This window comes from Camelus ferus, chromosome 4 (genome assembly GCF_009834535.1).
Source record: "Camelus ferus isolate YT-003-E chromosome 4, BCGSAC_Cfer_1.0, whole genome shotgun sequence".
In the NCBI taxonomy this organism is placed as follows: Eukaryota; Metazoa; Chordata; class Mammalia; order Artiodactyla; family Camelidae; genus Camelus; species Camelus ferus.
The window spans coordinates 46,852,543-46,872,964 of record NC_045699.1 but is presented as its reverse complement, the minus strand read 5'-3'; the positions used below and the strand labels follow the sequence as shown (position 1 = coordinate 46,872,964).

Here is a 20,422-nt window from a genome sequence, read left to right as displayed (position 1 = left end):
GGTCTTTAATTTTCAAAATGAAAACAAAATTTTATACGATAAATCCAATTCATCAAATGAATTCTTTCAAAATGGGTTTAGTGGCAAGTGATAAATAGATGGAAAGCCAGGTCTGCATGCACGGAATTAGAACTGAGAGAGAGAAGAGGCAAAAATATTATCTGCAGTTTTAGAGACAAAGAACAGAATGAGCAAACATTTCACCCAAGATTTCTGGATGATTTCTATGACTATTTCCCTGGGTACCAGCTGCCTTTGAACGCAGATCTGCCTGATGGAGTCATAGGCACACTCCTTGGAAACCACAGAACACCCAAGACGACAATCACCAGGACAGAAATACCTAGAAAAAAACAAGCCAGGGCCAAATACAGTATCTTGGATTTGAATGACTACATGGTCATATAAAGAACTGTCAATCCAAGAAAAAAATCTCCACAAGACATGTTTTCTACATATTTACTTGTAAATCTAAAGTCAGGGAGACTGAGGGCCTTAGCAGTCATGCATCAGCAATGAGACATGGTATAAATGAATTAAAAAGTTTATTAGCCATAGAAAAAAAAATGATTCCTTAAAATACCTCATTAGGTTCCCTGTAAAACAGTGAGCTTACAGAAAATTTCTTTCTTTCTCATGAACAGAAAATCACTATGCTTTTGGTCCAAGATATGTTGGGTTTTTTTCCTTTCTTCTTCAGATGACAGGCAGATGGATGTAGCCGAATCTATGAACGAGTGTACTTGCCCCAAATGTGCAACATAAATACAGAAGCGATGAACAGAAGACTCATAACCAATACTGGAACAGGGCCACTAGAAATAAGAAGAGAGGCATGCTTAGTTTAGTAATAATACATTATTATGTTTGTAATATTAAAAGAATGCCTAGGGGAAAGGGAGGGGGAAAAAACCCTAAGATCCATCTAAGAATATTATTTACATCATTTAAAAATATTCCCAGAATTATAACTGTGGATATTTTGAAGATGTGGTGACGGCACTGGTTATTTAGAAAGGAGGAATCCTTATCTTTTAATAAAACATACTAAAATATATACAAGTACAATGATCTGGTGTCTCGAAGACAATAGTCTTAATTTCATGTATTTGATATCTTCCATAGTAAAAAGTAGTAAGAAAAATTTCCCAAACTCTTTAAGTGCAGATGATCCAATTACCAAACTGTTTCAAATTAAGATTTAAAGACAACTTTCATTGTCTAACTACAATACTTGAGGCATACAAACATGAATATCACATAAGTTATGAAGCATTTTCAAATATATGATCCCATGTGATCAACAAACTCCAGACACAGGCAAAACAAATATGAATCTCATTTCATAAGTAAGGAAAACTGAGGCTCAGAGAGATTATTACTTGCCTAAGAACACAGAGCCAGAATGGAAAGGAAGGATTTGAACTTAGGTTTTCTGATTCCACATGTATTGCTCACTTTATGGCTTCAAGTTTCCCATATTTAAAGAGCAAACATTCTAGGCAACATTAGTTAAAAGTCTGATTTATAAAGAGATTATCATAGGAAGGAAATAGATTTCACTCATCAGCCCTTCCCTAGTTAAATGCTTTCCAGGTTGAGAGTAAGGAAGAACTCCTTGATTTTACACAACATGTGAATACTGACTTCAGTCAAAGGGTACGGGCCTTGCCTTTTTGACTCTTCTTGCCAACACCGGTTTTGGAGAATTCAAGATGTCACCTCACCTCCCAAATACAACTAAGGGTGGACAATGGAAAAGACCCCAGAAATCTTTATAATTAAGGCAGTGGAGTAACCCAGTGGAGCAGCAGGTAACGGAGTCAGCTGGCGGACAATCAGCAAATACGCAGAGATCCAAGTCCTTGCTACACTATTTTTGTTTTCCTAAAATTTACACAACTACGGGAGTAATCAAGTTAAAAGTACATAGGAAGAGAGCCTCATCACACTGCACTGGATCGTAACTCCCTTACTGTAAAGCACCATGAGAGTAACGTCAACCACAGAGCATAAAGCTGAGTGCAGCTCTCAGAGTCCAAGTGCTGGAGTCTGGAAACTAGCTCTGTCCCTCACAACCTGTGACCGCAGCCCCATGACTCACCTTTTCCAAGCCTCATTTTCCTCATCAGTAAAGTGGGGATAATCATATCACCTCTTTCATAGGGTTGCTGATCTATTAAATAAATCAACACACACACAGTGCAGGTTTCTAGTAAGCTCTCAGCAAATGCTATTATTATCAACCTGAAAAAAAAATCTAAACTCCCAGGAAGAGCCAATAACAAGCTCCAAGATGGTACCTGACTGCTCCAAGATGTGAATTTGTGGATACGATTTCCCAACTGTCCTTTCACCAAAAACATCTCTCTGATGTGATGAAACTGTCATTCATGACACTTCAAGGAATAGCTTCTATTGATTCGTGGGAGGACTCACAGTAGCAGCAAGCAAGCCTGGCTGCACAGCAGTCCAGAGAAGTCACAAGCCACACTCACCCACAAGAAAAGAGTTGTTTCACCCACCCAGGATTTAATAAAATGTTGTCCCCTGGATACTCTGAATAGCAAGGGGCTTCAAAATTTCCCTCTGAAATACTTGGAAAAATTACCTCTAACAGGGACCAAAAGGCCAACTCACATATCCCCAACCACAATAATTACTTCCTAAATACATTATCACCTTATAAGTCTGCAATATAACAGCAAAAAAAAAAAAAAAAAAAAAAAAAATCATTATATAAAGCCAAAGAATTCTAAGGAAGTCTTCCTAACTTGAAATTTGTGATTTAGGTCAAGCTACTGGTCAAGTTAATTAAACTAATCCAAGTAAATCTAACTTTGTCTCTTTGCTACCAGGCAGTATGGAAAAAGCATGAGATTTAACAGTTGAGAGTTTCTGGTTCCAGCTCTTGCTCTCACTGGCGTTTGTCTCTGACACATAGCTTTGCCTCTCTGAACCTAAGTTGCTATACAAATGAGAGTTGCTGTCGTTATTCCAGTTCTTCATCTACTGGATTATTCAGGAACAGCTATAAGCAGTGGTGTCCTGGAGCCTACCTGGTCATAAACCTGTGGGATCTGGTCTGCCACGTAGTACCCGGAAGGTGGGAAAAGTGAGGTGAGCAAGGCATGGGGACAGAGACCCCCAAATGCCCATTTCTCATCACCTAATGAGTATTCCCAGGCCTAAGAACTTGGAAAGTGATAGAGGTCTAGTTACCACCCACACAAAGGCAAGGAGGCCAAAGGACTTTTGGTAACACAGCCTAATGCAGAAGCTCCCATTAGGCTGTAATATCAGCTTGTGCCTCCAGGAGAGCTTTGAAAAATCACCCTGCTCCTATTCAAATGGTAGCTCCTATTTCTCAGTGAGGGACAAGAACACTAAATGAAGAGCAATTTCACCTAATTAAGCCGTTTTCCCTCCAGTTCTCTCTGTTCCCATCATTTATTTTGACAGAGCTACATGAAGATGTTCCCTTGCTTTCACTCAATCCATGAAGAGATGTCATTCCACGCCATGAACTAACTAGCTGATGGATGGACAAGCCAAACTTAGACCACCTGGCACAAAGGAAGCTGTTGTGTGTTACAAATCTCATCAAACACCACTGGGGGCAGAGAGAGCGAGTGCTGCCAAAGGGCTCTGGGATACTGGGCAGAAACACGAGGTCTGCTCCCAAGACTTACACTTTGAGCCCAGGTGAATCTTCTGTGTAGAATCGCCACATCCCCCCGGTGCCTGCTGAGGTCGTGCGGCCTGCACTCCTTGTTCCGCAGCTGGCATTTTTCCTGTAAGAGAAAAAATGTTACAAATGGCCTTTTCTTGGAAACCCTTATAAGAGCATTATAACATATGCTACTACTCCACTGTTAAAGAACCAAAAAAGGGAAAACTTTTTCTTTGTTAAAAAACCCCAAATTCTTGCTTTTACTTCGCTGACCATGATAACCACCAAGAACTGAGTACCTGCTATACATTGATGCATATAGCAACACAGAGAAGTAGTTAGCAGCTCCTTTTTATAAATGAGGAAAATGAGGCTCAAAAAAGGGTAAGCAAAGTGCTGAAGACCACACAGCAAGCAGATGGCCAAGCTCCACTGTGGACCCAGTTCTGACCTCAGAGCCCATCCACTTGCCACACACTTGGGCGCTTCATTTGGACGATGCACTTCAGTTTCTCTTCATACGTATTTTTATGAAGTCAAGTAAAAAAACTCCTGCTCAAACATACCCTGAATCCATATAATCTGATTTTAAAATGACAAATTTAAAATGTTTTTAAATTACTGTATTTGCTACAAGAGACAAAAAAACATTAAGCTGTAATTGTAATTCAGGGAGAAACCAGAAGTGAATACCCTGTCTCCGCCACCTCTGGTCATAATCCCCCATCACCCTGCCACAGCCTTTACTGCACACTCTGAATGCAAGCAGCACTGGTCTAGAGCTCAGGGAGCCTGCCCTGCTGTGTGAAGTGGGGGAGTGGAGTCCTGGTTCCAGGATGGGCTCCAGCAGAAAGAGCAGTGCTCATGCTAGAACTTGGAAAACAGTTAGTGTCAAGCAACGGTTTACACATACTGTACTAAAAAGATTATATTTCAGACATGTTAATTATGAGCTACATAGTTGCCTTCAAACTTCTAACTCCATTTGTACAACTGTTTCTATGGGAAAACTGATTGTAAACATAATTGTACAGGGATTTACACAGTAATTCATACACTTAGAAGAGATTTCACACAGAGATACACATCTAGTTGTGGAGTAGATGCCCGAAATCTTCCTCCTTGATCATAAAAAGGAATTTGAGCTAGATGGTAAACCCTGCATGGATGTAAGTTATCAGCTGAGCCAAGACTAGGACCCATGCACTTTCCACTATTTCCACAACCACCCAACTCCAGTTTCTGTCTTCAAGTCTCCAGGAACCCCCAAGGAATCAGTCTGGCCTCTTTGAAGATTTCTTATAGCTGCTGGCACACAGGACATAGCAGAGGATTTGATAATTAGGGCACCTAGAAATACCAAAATATTTCCCACTCCCCCATTTAGGAAGTTAGGTAGAGGTTAATAGAGCTCATTTTTATCTCTTTAATTTCTATTTGGGGTCTATTTCACCCTTTCTTTCTGGTCACTATGTAACTGCCTCCCTAATCCTATTCCCTAAAACAATGGTTTTCACAGCAACCTTTTAATGTACTTGGTTCTAACATGGTAGCATCCTGATTGTTCTCGAAGAAGCCAAGCTCATTCCCACCTTCAAAGTCTTTACACTTAACCATTCCTCTTGCCTAGAAAGCCTGTTCCTTCCTTAACCATTCCATGATTTGCTCGCTTGCCTCTTTTTGGCCCCTATTCACATATCACCTACTCTGAACACCCTATCCCCATCCACTCTCTATCTGCCACCCAACTTTATTTTTCTTCTTAGCTTTATTGCCTGAAATTACAGTATTTATTTATTTGTCTTGTTTATGGTCTCCCACACTGGAATATAAGGTTCCTGAGGTCAAAGCCTGCCCAGTTTGTTCACAGATACAGCCTCATGACTGGAACAGTGCCTGGCATTACTCTGAATCACTATTTGATGACTATCTTAATATCCCTAGCTAGTCTACGATTTTACTGTCCTTGATTCCCATTAATCCTGAACGCTGTAGCACTTTACAGCTTTTGATACAGTATTGCTCCTTTTCATCCTAGCAACTTCCTTTTATACTGTAATAATGGAGCGAGGGCTCCAGCCCCAGCCTGAATTTACATCCCATATAGTTTCTATTCCAAGGTACCACCTGTTACTGCATAGAAAATGCAAATCTGTGCACTACATAATCCACGGCATTATTATTAACTACTAGCTTCAGTTTTTTCTTACAGACTGACAAAGCAGGAATATATTCTTAGACAGCCAATACTTCCTACACTGTACTCATGAAGTAACACTTAAAAGAGTACCAAAATTCTAGAAGGGAACTCTGTAGGTCTCCCAATACATACAACCCTGGCCTGTCTAGTTAGACTAGCCCCAATCATAGTGAATTCTAAAAGATGACACCCACAACTTGAAAAGCATCTTTCCTCAAACATTTGTTTCTCCATTTCACTTGTGCAGCAGTTATTTCATCTTTATTAAGAAAATAAGTTATATTTGATAAATATATGATTTCTCTTTTTATCCTTTAAAAGTTCTCAGATGGCCAAACTTCCCTGCCACAGTACTACCAGTTCTCATTAACTAGACCGACTCCCCAAGGAACTGTACCTACAGGACATGTTTTCCAACACAAAGAATCTCTGAAATCCAGGGTGGGAACAAGACAGCACTCCAGGTTCAAATAACCTACACCACAGCTTGACACACTTTCCAGCTTGTCCATCCCAGCCTTGCCTTGAACATCTTGATGACAGGGAACTCACAATCGTTCAGGATCATCTTACCATTTCTGATGGTTCTATTGGAATTTTTTGTTCCAGGCTGAAATCTGTCTCAAATCATCAGTTTTAGATTTACCTACTGTAGCCAACAAGAAATGTCTCATACTTCTTCACATCCTTAAGGACAGTTTTCATGTAGATAAAACCCCACTGGTTCCTTCAAAAAGCCCAAGACTACAAGTGTGGCTTGATTCCTTCCTTCTGTCATTATTTACTGTGTCAGGCTTTATGGTAGGATAGAGATGACAGGCAGTTGCTGTCAGGGTCTAATGAAGCAGATAAATATGGAAACAAATGCTATTAGAAGGATATGGGCAAGATGCTTTGGAATAAAAGTGAAGACTAGTAACTACTGCTGCCTTTGGAGTCAGGAAGGCCTCAAGAGGAAATAACTCCTGAACTTAGTCTTGGAGAATAAAGAGAAATGGAAGGGGGTGGGAGTGTCTAGTGAGTTCAGAAAACAGTAATAAGCTCACTATGGTTAGTTCAAAGGAGAGAGGGAGAAGAGAGGCAGTTAGACTGGAAAAAAGAACCACCCAAGAGCCTTGGTATTCCCCTCCCCACTTTTTTTTTAAGTTCAGCAACAAGAAATGGACATAGAAACTAAGCAGAAGTGTGACAGAATCAGAACGTTAGAGTGGAAATGACCTGGAGAGGAGAAAAGTTAAGTAGCAAATGCAAAGATCTAGATGAGCAAAGTTGAAAGCTAAAATGAGGCAGCAGGAATGGAAAAGGAGAAAACCGGTAAGAAGGTTTTCATGTAAAATTTAAGTGTACTGGATAGAGATGGAGCATTTAAAATAAATCCAATGAGGCTGAAGTTCTGGCTTTGGATGAATAAGTTTACAGCAGTGCCATATGGACGTAGGAGATACGAGGATATAATTGGGGGCGGGGCGAGAGCTGGGGTAAAACGAGAGACTAAGGTGTGCAGCAGACAACCCATGTTAGATTTAGTGTGTACAGGACTTACAGATATAAATATGAGTGTAAATCTCAGGTCCAGAGACCCCAACTTAATAACATCAATTTTCTCAATGCTGTCTCTGACCTTACTCCAGTTTAACTTTCCTTTTTTAAGAGTGGTGCCCCAAAGTGAGCAACGCAAAGAAAATGCTGCCTTCCTTTCGATATAAACGACCAAAAACATCTTTTAAGTGCCTTTACAGCCACATCACCCACAGCTCGTTTTGCCCTTGTGAATCTTAACGTCCCGGCGTCTCCTCAGGACCTACGAATTCTTAGGCCCCATCCCTCCGAGTCCACAGTCGAGAGTTGTAGGGATTCTTACCTCTGGCGGACCGTGGATCCTGCCGCCCGGGCGGCCACTGCTTTGCTGGGAGAGCGCCCTGATGCGCCCACATTAGTGCCACTGGGGCTCGGACCAGGCTGTACAGAGAGACAAGGAAAGAAACAGGTTAGCGACACCGGCAGCCCCCAGATCCCAGGCCCTGACCGCGGAGACCGGGACCTGAACGGGAGGCTGAGGAAAGCAAGGGAGCGCGGAAGGACAAGGCTAAGGCTGGAATCGGGACACCTGGGAGAAGCCGGGACAAGGAGGGTTGACTGGGGGCACATACCATGCTGGAGACAGGTGGGTGGCAGGGACCTGAAGTAGACCGTGGAGAAGCGGCAAAACCCCTAAAGAACTGGCGGCCGGAGAGACTGGTTCAGGTCCCGCCCCCAGACCTGCTGGCAGGGTCCTCGCTGACTCTAGGGACTCCTGGGTTGTCCCATTATTATGCCTGTACGAATTTTCCTACAGGTGACTTGTTGAGCAACTGTATGGGAATTACAGACCTCTCATATTTTTCCTTTGGATCACAGCGTCCTTCCTAGACTCCAGTCCCTACCAGTGAGAGAATCTAGCCATGGTCAGACGAGAAATTTTCTCCGGCGGTTACTAGGCGCCCACAGATATACGCTGACGTGGCCTAATCGCCGCACGTACCGCGGCGCGCCGTCGGCCCCTAAAGGGCCAGCGGGGAAGCTGAGGGGAGGAGCATGCGCGGAAGCCCTGAAGGGAACCGGGCGTAGGCGCCGCTTCCGAACCATGGCGGAGCAGGGCCAAAACGAGGACCCCGGCCCTAAACCGTCAGTGCTGTTCCTGCACCCGGATCTGGGCGTGGGCGGCGCCGAGCGGCTGGTGCTGGACGCGGCACTGGCGCTGCAGGCGCGCGGATGTAGCGTAAAGATCTGGACGGCGCACTACGACCCTGGCCACTGCTTCTCCGAGAGCCGCGAGCTGCCGGTGCGCTGCGCCGGGGACTGGCTGCCCCGCAGCCTGGGCTGGGGCGGGCGCGGCGCGGCGGTCTGCGCCTACGTGCGTATGATCTTCCTGGCGCTCTACGTGCTGTTCCTCGCCGACGAGGAGTTCGACGTGGTTGTGTGCGACCAGGTGAGGTGGCCGCGCCCGGCCCTCGCCGCGCTTGCTTTTCTCACTACCAGGGGCTTACTGCACAACTGATGACCTCTCCCGGTTTGGAGTTCAGAAAGATCGGAACTGAACTAGGGAAATCAGAGCAGGGACTGAGACTATGGTTCTCGAACTATAGTGTGGACACGTTAAAGCTGCAGATTACTTTGCCCCACCCTCAGTTGTCTTCATCCGGGACCCCTAAGTAGGGCCCGGAAATCTGCACTTTCTGGGTCGTCAGGTGATTCTGAAGCGTATGGGCCTTGGGGCTCGCTCTAAAAATCACACACATTAGAAGTCAGCTTTTAGTCACCTTTTACTTCTGAGTAACTCGTGTGGCTTCCCTCTTTGCATGATTCCTGTTGACACAACTCCCAGGCCACATGCATCCCACTGTAGCATTTGCAGCCAGGCCACTCCTTTCCTCTGCAGTGTCATTTGTTGAAAACCTGCAAGCCAAACGTGTCATGTCCCTATTAAAACTTTACCATGGCTCCCCATTAGTCTTTGGAGAAAAGTCCAGGTTCTTTACCTTGGTAAATAATGTCCACCTGGATCTGGCCTCTATTCTGGACTCTTTTTTGTCTTTTTTCCCCAAGAACATGTTTATTTTAAAAAGTAACATTTAGTCAGGACTAAGAATTCAAATTATATAAAAGACTGTAGTGTAAATGTCCTGTTCCAGTTCCACTCCCTAGAAACAGCCAATTTTTCTCCTGTATCTTTTCACATATTGTGACTACAGTAGCAAGTGTGTGTGTTCATAGGAACAGTTTATTTGTAATAATGAGAATTGTGACACACGTACTATCAGACAACTTACTTTTTTCTCACCAAAATTTTTTGCTTGGGATATCCTTATGTATCAATATTAGAGATTCACTTCATTCTTCATAGTGGCTGGAAAATTCCTTTTGTTTGAATATACCGTAACTTAAACAATTCTTGTTAAACATCGTTAACAGTGTGACCAGTTTTTTGGTGAATACATCAGCGTTGTAATGAACATCCTTGTACCTTTTTTTCTGTACTTCTGCAAGCATAGCCTTTGAGTAAATTCATGGAAATAAAATTGGTAGGTCAAGGAGTTGTACTTCTTAAATGCCAATAGCTTTTGCCAAATCTGCCTTCCAAAGAGGCAGATCTACTCTCCCACGATGGTAGAGCCACTACTCTGTGCTCTTGTGCACATTGGTTGTTATCGACCATTTTAATCTTTGCCAAACTGATAGGTGGAAGTGGCATTATGTTTGTGTTTTTTTAATTGTTACTTCTGAGTTACTTTTGATCATCCTTGCTTGTGTGGTAGCTGCTGCTTTTTAAGCAGCCTGAGCATTTACCAAACATCCTGTGTGTGTAACTAGTCGGTAAGGTGAGGCAGCTGAAACTGTAGTGAACAGAGGAAAACTGAGCTTGGAAGTGGGAGACCTGGATCCAAGTTCCATATCTGCTACTTTCTAAGTCGCTTTGGAGAAATCCCTCAATATCCGTAAAGCTCACTTTCTTCAAATGTTAAGTGAGCTGGAGATTAAGTGACTTGTAAAGATTACCTAACAGTAAAGTCTCTAGTAATGATCATGGTTAACATTTCAATAAATATTGAGCACATACGATATGCAGAATTCTTACATGTTTCACATATTCTGGTGCATTTAATAATCACAACAACTGTATAGGTTTTTTAAAAACTATAATTGTCACCAAGTTACAGAAGAAGAAATTGAGGCCCAGAGAGGTTAATTACTTGGTCATGGTTGCACGACTAGCTAGTGGAGCTGAAATTCACATTCTGGCAATCTTAATTCCAGAGCCTACATGCTAATCTACTATAGTTCATTCATTCATTTCCTTAGGTGGAAGAAGATACTGGAGTGGCTCTGTCCAGTATGGATATTGATTACATTTTTAAGTGATAGTATTTTAGATAAAATATATTACAATAAATTTAACCCTTAAAAAGTTTTTAATGTAGTTACTGAATTTTTACTTCCATTGGACACTACTGTTCTAGAGGAAACCACTGGACTTGCAGCTTTAATATTTAGCACACATCCAGAAAATGTCTACCAGCCCTGTATATAACAGGCATTGTACCTGGTGAGAGCCTTGGGGAAGCACAAGGCAGAACGTGACATTGCCCATGAGGGGCCTACAGACAAGCAGGCAGGGTAAGTGTCTGTACTTTTGATTTGTTTGAAGTTTAGTTGACCGCTTTATCTGCTGTTGATTTTTGCTTTGGCTAGGTGTCTGCCTGTATCCCAGTGTTCAAGCTGGCCAGACGGCGTAAGAAAATCCTGTTTTACTGTCACTTCCCAGATCTGCTTCTCACCAGGAGAGATTCTTTTTTTAAGCGCCTATACAGGGCTCCAATTGACTGGGTAGAGGAATACACCACAGGCATGGCAGACTGCATCTTGGTCAACAGCCGGTTCACAGCTGCCATTTTTAAGGAAACATTCAAGTCCCTGTCTCACATAGACCCCGATGTCCTCTACCCATCTCTGAATATCACCCGCTTTGATTCAGCTATTCCTGAAAAGCTTGATGACCTAGTCCCTAAGGGGAAGAAATTCTTGTTTCTCTCCATCAACAGATATGAAAGGAAGAAAAATCTGACTTTGGCACTGGAAGCCCTAGTAAAGCTACGTGGAAGGTTGACATCCCAGGACTGGGACAAAGTTCATCTGATCATGGCAGGTGGTTATGATGAGAGAGTCCTGGAGAACGTACAACACTATGAGGAGTTGAAGAAGATGGTCCAACTTTCTGACCTTGGCCAGTATGTGACCTTCCTGCGGTCTTGCTCGGACGAACAGAAAATCTCACTCCTCCGCGGCTGCACATGTGTGCTTTACACACCAAGTAACGAGCACTTTGGCATTGTCCCATTGGAGGCCATGTACATGCAGTGCCCGGTCATCGCTGTTAATTCAGGCGGGCCCTTGGAGTCCATCGTCCACAATGTCACAGGGTTTCTCTGTGAGCCTGACCCAGTGCACTTCTCAGAAGCAATGGAAAATTTCATCCATGAACCTTCCTTAAAAGCCACAATGGGACTGGCTGGAAGAGCCAGGGTGAAAGAGAAGTTTTCTCTTGAAGCATTTACTGAACAGCTCTACCAATATGTCACCAAACTGCTGGTATAATCAGATTTTTTTAAGGTCTTTATGCTATGTTCATTAATTTGTTAGTTGTAGACCAAGTTTTGAAACCAAAGAAAAAAACTAGAATCTAGTGCAGAAGAAATTTTTTTAAATATACTAGAATCTTAAACCTGAGCCACCTTCCTGTACCCTACACTCCACTATGTGCTTTTTCAGAAAAACATCTTTTTATGCTGTAATAATTCTAAGTCTTACCATTGTTGATTAAGATATAAGTATGGTACAATTCCACGTTCAGCAGAATATTTTAATTATATTTTCTCTAGATTATTGTTGCTCTACCTGTAAATTTTGAATCATATTGTGCCTTATTTGGTTTTAAAGTGTGTCATCATCATAGTTGATTAATTTGGTTTCATTGCATAATGAGAAGTTACTGTAGTTCCCTAAATCGGTCCACCTCAGTGTTCACTGACCTCTTGGGAAATTTTTGTTAGTCATGCCTTTGCCTGGACCCATAGCAAGAATGCTCTTTATTTTTTTGTTTTTTTACAAAGATGATTTATTGTGTTTTTGCACATAGACATGACAATAAAAGATGTTTAACATAGGAAGAGACAGAACATGAGATTTTGGCCTCCATGATCTATTGTGGTGGTGGTAAGAGTGTGGACAGCCAAGCCTCAAGTCAGAAACTAGAGTAAACTGGGCATCGGAGTGAATGGATATTGTCACACACGCAGTGTGCATCTTGTTTATAGTTTGTTTCATGATGTCATCTGAGTCATCAGCTTTGTTAATGCTTGTGTTTTCTTAAGTAAGCTCCTACTCAGTGTAAGACCACAAGTGCTTTTTATCCTCCAAGGCCTGCCTCAGATGCCACTGCTGTGAAGCTTTCCTTGGCCTTTCACCCACCTCCCAAACTGGAAGTGCCCCTGCTCTTCCACGTGCTCTGGCCCTCACGGCACTGACCAGTCTTACAGTTCATCATTTACCTGTTGGTCTAAGTACAAATAAGCATAAAGCACCTTTCAACATACCTGTAATGTTAAATTCATTTTTTTTTTTTTAAATAGCAAAGATCACTAGCCAGAAGCTCCACATTAACCAACTCTAAGAGAACAGACCTGAGAGCCTAAGAGCCTGTGACTTCGGGCAAATTGCTTAATCTCTGTGCCTCAGCTTCTTCATCTGTAAAGTGGGATAACTGTACTACCATACTCTCCTCAGAGGGTGGTTATGCTGGATTACCGTTACGTACATAAAGTACTTGAAAGAGTAGTTGAACTTAGTATGGGCTAGATAAATGCTAGTTGTTTTGCAATTTGGAGCTGCTGAAGATTACGGTGGGAGTTCTGTGTGGATTCATGCTGCACTGCTGTACTGTTCTTTTGGGGTTCTTTAGAGGATGAAGTTTTGGGATCAGATTTATTGTATTAGTCTGTACCACAGGAGTATTTTTATGAAATGAAATGACTGTACCAGTGTCAGGTTTATTGAGCCTTCTATGGAGTGAAGAGTTCAGTTGAGTTTTCTTTCCTTTTGGCGTTGTGAAAGCTTGCCATCCAGGAAAGTAGGTCGTCCCATTTTTTTGTGGCTTAGTGCATGTTTCTCAGGGAACTGCAGCCTTTCCAGAAAGGCCCAGTGGCTCTGACCACTAAGTTTAGGACAGACAGATTCAATCACGCTCTGAGTTATAACTGATGCTTACCCATTGCAAGCATTGAAACTTTTGCCTATTTGACTGTTTTTATGCAGATCCTTCCAAAATGGACTACGTGGGTTTATGGGCCTTGAGTCTAACTTCCCTTCCCTGTATTAAGCCCCAGCAGGTGACAGTAAGATCACAGATCTGAGAAGGATGTGTAGCCTCCTGTTGCATTAACTCCTGCCTCTGGACCTAAGATGGAGCTTCGCCTGTAGGAGATACTCACAGCTTCCGAAACAAAGCCGAAGTTAGGGAAGATAGAAGCGTGGAACACTGAAGGAAACTGTCCAGGACCGTATCAATAGTAGTTCTCCTAGCACTCATTCTGGGCCAGGCATGACGTGAGACACTTAACAGACAACTCACTTAATCATAACAGTTCTATGAGGTGTTGGCATTCTTCCCTTTATAGATGAGTGTGGTTAAGCAAGCTGGCTGGGTCACATAGCCTGGAGGGATGGGCAGCGTCTCAAGGCTCTCAGATTCCAAGTCCATCCACTTTACCATTCTTCAGTCTGCCTCCGCCCTAACCAAGCCAGCTGCTGGAGATCCATGCACCCTCTCTCAAGGTGGTCACTATTTTCCTGTGTCAGTCACTCACCTGTGCACATGGGTGCAACCCCTGACCCTTCATGGCCTTCCATGGATCTCCACCAGTTAGCTCAGATTCTGCACATGCACACACTCATAAGATGGTGGTGAGGGTGGAGTGATGTACGTATAAAAGACATTTGCCCACTTAGCTAAGGGAGAGCAGTATTGTTCTTACTGTTTGGAAATGATCCAATGACTAATGATACTGAACCCCTGTTTGGGCAGCCCTTGCAGTCGGCAGAACTCTTTCTAGGTTGTCTCGTTTGCTCTTCACAGCTTTGTTCCAGGTAATTATTGTAGCCATGCTTATTGTGAAAAAGCTAAGGCTTACCGCCTGGAAGCCCTGGACCAGGTTGAGAGTTCTTTGCGTTGTACTACAGATGCCACGTCAGTAAATGCTTACCACCTTCTAACCTGCCCAGTATGAGAGTCTTACTCCCACGATCTTGTTCTATCTCTTCTTCCATAAAGAAAATGAGGCACCTGGACACTTCACTGCCCTGCTCTCTACTTGGCCCCCAGCTCTGTTTATGACCAGCAGCCCTTCTCTGTCCACCTCTGCCAACATCACTTAACTGTCCTGTGACCGCCTTTCTTCGCATTTGCAACTCCCAGAATCAAATCCACTCAGAGCTGAATAGGATCCCAGAGGTCACCCAACCTAACTTGATCTTACGTAGACGGGAAAACTGAGGCCCCAAAAGAGGAAGGGACCTGCCTAAGGTCACACAGAGGGACAACTGCAGCCCTCCTCTAACTCCCTTCCAAGCCCCCTCACACCACCTCCACTTTTACCAAAAACCCCTTATCTCCTGCCACTTTCTGTGAATGCCTTACTCCTTCGTTCCTAACCTCAGCCCCACTGCAGCTCTGTCCCCAACAGCCTGTAAGGGGGCCACCATCTGTACACCAGTGCACTCGTGCCTGCCAGCTAAGGGGTAGAGAGCTTTCCCAGTGACAGATCCAGTTTCCAACCTGTCCTCTGATTAAATAGCAACCCTTGGGAGGGAAGAAGGGGAAGGATTTTACCATGCTAACTCCTGAGCCAAGGGGCTGCTGGAGCCAGCGCTCTGTCCTTGTCTAGAGGACTGGGGGTTGGCTGGGGCTCACAATAAAGGTGAATTGGCCTAGGGGCCCAGAAATAGGACCACAAGCAAATGCTGAAATATCTTGCAAGCACATCACTAGGCCACTCTGATGTCATTTGAGACAAATGTAGTCTTGAAGTCTCTTAGGGGTTGTGTATATATATATCTGTTTATGTGTGTGTATGTTGGTGTTTTGGAGAGGAGGGCCCAGGTGTAGCACAGGTGTGACTTACCTTTGTGATCTGCCACTCACTCAAGAAGTTGGCAGGCAGAATTATAGCAGACCGCTAAGATGATAAAGTCAGATTGGCCTTTGCTTTTCTGTATTACTTAAGCTAGAATTCCAGGATCCCATAACTATGATACGGTGTCCTGATGGTGATAATCCTAAAGTCTAGGTTTTCTTTTCTGTAAAATGGATATAAGAAGGTCAAAGTAGCCCACCCGACAAGGTGGTTGTGAAGAATGGACAAATGTAAGAGTGAGTGAGAGGGCCTGAATCAGTATATGGGTGAGACAGGATGTGAAGCTGCTGTGTAAACTGTTAAGAGTGCCACGAGCTTATTAGAGATGAAGACAGTCTCACAGGTCTAGGTAAATTGCCCCAGTCTGTTGCCATCCCACTAAGAGTAGCATTGGAAGTCTGCCTTCACCAGGGACAGTCACGTCATGGGGAGATAGATAGAACGTTTAAGCAACCCCAACAAGGAGTATTTCCCTCTCAGTTTGTGAGTTGTTAACTCAGTATCCCCAAAAGTCAAGACAGTTACTAAAGTAAGGATGGACAAAGAGATCAACAGAATAGAGTTCTGAAATAAATTGGCACATATGTGGTCAGTTGATTTTTGCTAAAGGTGCTGAGGTAATTCAATGGGGCAAAGACAGGCTTTTCAAGAAATGGTGCTGAAATAGTTGGGATATCCATACGGAGAATAAGTGAACCTCAACCTTTACCTCACACTATATACAGAAATGAACTTGAAGTGGATCGTAGGCCTAAACATGAGGGCTAGACTGCAGAAGTTAGGAAAATGGAAGGAGATACAGCCTTGAAGTAGTCAAAGATTTCTTTGATAGGACCCCAAAAGCACAAAGCATAAAGGGGAAAATTGGTAAGTTTGATTTCATCCAAAATTAAAAACTGCTCTTCAAAGGACACTGATTTTTTTTAAATTAAAAAAGCCACAGACTGGAAAATGTTCCATGTTTCCAAAAAACATGGAAAAATATATTTAATATTGCTGATAAAGACCTGCATCCAGGATACATCAAGAAGTCTTACAACTCAAAAGCTGAAGAACAAATAACCCACATTTTTTAGTAGGCAAAAGATTTGAACGGCCATTTCACAGAAGGTATACAAATGGCCAATAAGCACATGATAAGATGTTCAACATCACAAGTCATCAAAGAAATGCAAATTAAAACCACAATAAGATACCAGTGCACACTCGTAAAATTAAAGACTCTCAGTAAAAATGTTGCTGAGAATGTGGAGCATCTGGAATTCTCACACATTGCTGATGGGAATGGAAGATGGAAGAAACTCTTTGAAAAGTAGTTTGATAGTTCCTTGTAAAGTTAAATATGACATTTACCACATGATGCAGCAATTCCATTTCTAGGTATTTTGCCTAAAATAAGTGGAAGCACATATCTAAACAAAGACTTATTCTAATATTTACAGCAGCCTTATTCATTAATAGTCAAAACCTAAATATTAGAGTCCACCAACAGGTGAATGGATAAACAAATTATGGTACATTCATACATACAATGGAATACGTCTTGGCAATGAAAAGGAAGGAACTACTGATAAGCACAATGATGTGGATGAATCTCAAAGGCATGCTTAATGAAAGAAGTCAGACACAAAAGAGTTCACATTATGTGATTCCATGGATATGAAACCTTAAATAAAGAAAAAGCAAAGCTAATCTACAGTGACAGAAGGCTGATCACTGTTTACCTCCAGCCCAGGGTGAGAGAGAGAGATTGACTAGGAGAGGACACAAAGGAATTCTGAGGGATGATGGAAGTGTCCTGGGTCTTTATTATGGTGGTGGTTACAAGCTGTGTAACTTTGTCATAACCAGTGAAATGTTTGCTTACAATGAGTGTATATCATTGCATGTAAATTGTATCTCCAAAAGTTGATTTTAAAAAAGCGTATGGGATGTAGTACCATTTTTATAGGAAAGAAGATTTTCTAAATGAATAGATATGAGGATATATATGTATATGTAATTATAAAAGTTTCTAATAGACTATACACCAAGGTGGTCACGTTGGTTGTCCCCAGGTGGTTGTGATTACCAGTAGGCATTAAATTTTTCTTTTGTTTGCTTGTATTTTCTGATACTATACAAGCTGATTTTCTCAGAAGAAAAAGAAATCAAACTTAAAGCATAAAATAACCTTATTGGTCACTTTTGTTTTTACAATATGTTTTTAGACATTAGTGTATCCAAGTATTGCCCTATTTGGGATGTAAAGTTTGTTCTAATCAATCCCTTACTATTATATATTATGATTGCGCCAACTGTTTGCTACAATTAGCAGCTGAGTTGAAAAATTATTTAATTTAAATACTAAAAGCAAATATTTAAAATTTTAAAAAGAAAAAACATGGAAAAATAATGGAAAAAAAATAGGCATATGTTAAGGGTTGCAAAACTGCCTAGCAACACAACAAAAAAAAGCAGTTTTTTTTTTTAAAGTTCACCAACTGGTGGTATTTATTTTCAAACCAAATTATCATGTTGTCCAGCTTGCTTTCAACCAAATGATGTGCTCCCTTTGTATTGTGGAACCTGGGAACCTAACTTAACACTTCAGTTCAACAGAGTAATACAGTATCATATGTCAGGACATATGTACCACTATTTAAAAACTTTAACAAGGTGACTGTATTAGTGAGGATTCTTTTGGTTGCAAACAACAGAAACCCAACTGCTGCTTATGCAGAAAAGGAAAATTTTTAAGAAGCTACAGCTACAACTTTCCATTATTAGATCATTCAAGGAAAAGTTGCACTGAACCAGAGGAAGTGCAGCAAGTGCAAGGATGTAGCCAGGCCTGAGGTTCACATGGAACCAAGAATTCAAATGCCTCTAGAATGCCATTTTAGAAATGTATGTTATCAATGTTATTCATTATAGACTAATTTATTTCTCATGACAGGAAATATGACTGACCGTCACCCATAGCAGCTGAGAGCCTCCATCTTACTGTTTGCATCACCAAAGAGGAACCAGCCTTCTTTCTCAGAGTTTGAAAAGACATCACTGAAGGACTGTGATGGACCCTTCTTGGTTAAGGTGCCTTCCCTTAAATTAATGAAGCAAGTCGGGAGGGAAGGTACTATGGCTTGCCAGGCTCAGATTGGCTCCCATTAACTGTGGGCAGGATCCAGGATCACACAGCAGTAGGAATCGTATAGCTGGGAGAAGAGAGTCCAGGGTGTACAGAGGAAGGAAGAGGAAGCAGTTCCCAAAGAAGGTGAGATGGGAAGATAAAGTAGGTGTCCTTTCCTATTAAAAAATGACCCCTTTAACTTATGCTTAAGGTGCCCTGGTAGATGAGCTATCCCACATAACCTTTTGCCCATTGCTTCCACTTCCATAGTACATCTTGCTAGTATCTATTTATGACCTACCTTGTGCAAGGGCCTGGGGATGAAGAAATGAAATTGTTTACAGTTTTGTACTCTGTGACTTGTATATCTCTGCGTTGTTTGATATTAATGTTGCCAAATCTGACTTCTTTATGTTCACATTTGAATGATCATATTTTACCCATATTTTAATTTTGAATATTTCACTTTATTTTTGTTTGTCTAACAAGCAGAGAAACATTGGGTTTAGGAGATTTTTTCCCTCATATCTAAAGGCATTGATCTTTAATGATTTACTAGACTTTTAAGAGTCTTTATTAAAGACTACTGGGGTTGTTCTTATTATACCTTTATTAAATAGATGTATATCTTTTCTACCTTCCTTTTCCTTCTCTTAAAAAAAGACATTTGGTTTTCCTTTCCCCTTCTTTATTCTTTTGATCTGCATTGATGTATGCCATTGTCCCATTATTTCAATATAAATAGTCTCTTTTAAATGTTTTAATATTTTTTAATTGAAGTGTAGTAGATTAACAACATTGTGTTAATTTCTGGTATACAGCAAAGTGATTCAGTTACGTATTTTCTCAGACTATTTTCCATTATAGGCTATTACAAGATATTGAATATAATTCCCTATGTTCTACAGTAAATCCTTGTTGCTTATCTATTTTATGTATGGTAGTTTGTATCTGTTAATCTCATATTCCTAATTTGCCCCTTTCCACTTTGATAGTCATAAGTTTGTTTTCTATGTCTGTGAGTCTGTTTCTGTTCTGTATAGATTCATTTATATTATTTTTTAGTTTCCACATATAATATTTGTCTTTCTCTGTCTGACTTACTTCATTTAGTATGACATTCTATAAATCCAACCATGTTGCTGCAAATGGCAATATTTCATTCTTTTTTATGGCTGAATAATATTCCATTATATATATATACACACATATATAAAACATATATATAAAACATCATCTTAAACCAGTCATCTGTTGATGGGCACTTGGGTTGTTTCCATGTCTTGATTATTGTAAATAGTGCTGCTGGCCATGCATGCATCTTTTTGAATTAGAATGTTTATATTTTCTGGATATATGCCCAGGAGTGGGATTGCTGGATCATATGGTAGCTCTATTTTTAATTTTTTACAGAACCTCCTTACTGTTTTCCATAGCTGCACCAATTTACATTCCCACCAACAGTGTAGGAGGGTTCCCTTTTCTCTACACTCTCTCCAGCATTTATTATTTGTAGACTTTTTGATAATGGCCATTCTGACTGGTGTGAGTTGATACCTCAATATCGTTTTGATTTGCATTTCTCTAATGATTAGCAATGTTGAGTATCTCTTCATGTGCCTGTTAACCATCTGTATGTCTTCTTTGGAGAGATGTCTGTTTAGGTCTTCTTTCCATTTTTTGATTGCGTTGTTTGTTCTTTTGATATTGAG

General features: G+C 41.5%; 2 protein-coding genes across 17 annotated transcripts in view; one reads left to right on the top strand and one right to left on the bottom strand.

The window, feature by feature from the left end:
* Positions 1 to 20,422, top strand: part of ALG2 (ALG2 alpha-1,3/1,6-mannosyltransferase) — a 523,116-nt gene that overhangs the window by 476,067 nt on the left and 26,627 nt on the right. For 6 of the 16 annotated variants that reach the window (XR_004319350.1, XR_004319353.1, XR_004319352.1 and 3 more), the window contains exons 1-3: positions 8,414 to 8,841; positions 11,103 to 11,999; positions 18,537 to 18,854. Coding sequence is in view for 2 of the 16 variants with exons in the window: in XM_032478070.1 (XP_032333961.1) it covers positions 8,497 to 8,841; positions 11,103 to 11,999; positions 18,537 to 18,545 (1,251 nt within the window). In the remaining 14 variants the exon portion in view is untranslated. Of the gene's footprint in view, positions 1 to 8,413; positions 8,842 to 11,102; positions 12,592 to 18,536; positions 19,565 to 20,422 lie in introns of those variants that run through there. The other 10 variants (XR_004319360.1, XR_004319361.1, XR_004319357.1 and 7 more) reach the window with 5 other exon arrangements.
* On the bottom strand, positions 527 to 8,343 carry SEC61B (SEC61 translocon subunit beta). Its single transcript, XM_006185243.2, has 4 exons — positions 8,024 to 8,343; positions 7,735 to 7,832; positions 3,693 to 3,794; positions 527 to 815 (listed from the first exon to the last, which is right to left on the bottom strand). Exons 1-4 carry the CDS (start codon positions 8,024 to 8,026, stop codon positions 728 to 730), a joined length of 291 nt encoding a protein of 96 aa, XP_006185305.1. The 5' UTR covers positions 8,027 to 8,343; the 3' UTR covers positions 527 to 727.

Bases quoted from the DNA above. Each gene is read 5' to 3' on its own strand.
- SEC61B (XM_006185243.2), bottom strand. The intron at 3,795-7,734 runs GTAAGAATCCCT...TTTCTCTTACAG, and splicing joins GGATCCACGGTCCGCCAGAG to GAAAAATGCCAGCTGCGGAA. The intron at 816-3,692 runs GTAAGTCTTGGG...TCTTATTTCTAG, and splicing joins GATTCACCTGGGCTCAAAGT to TGGCCCTGTTCCAGTATTGG.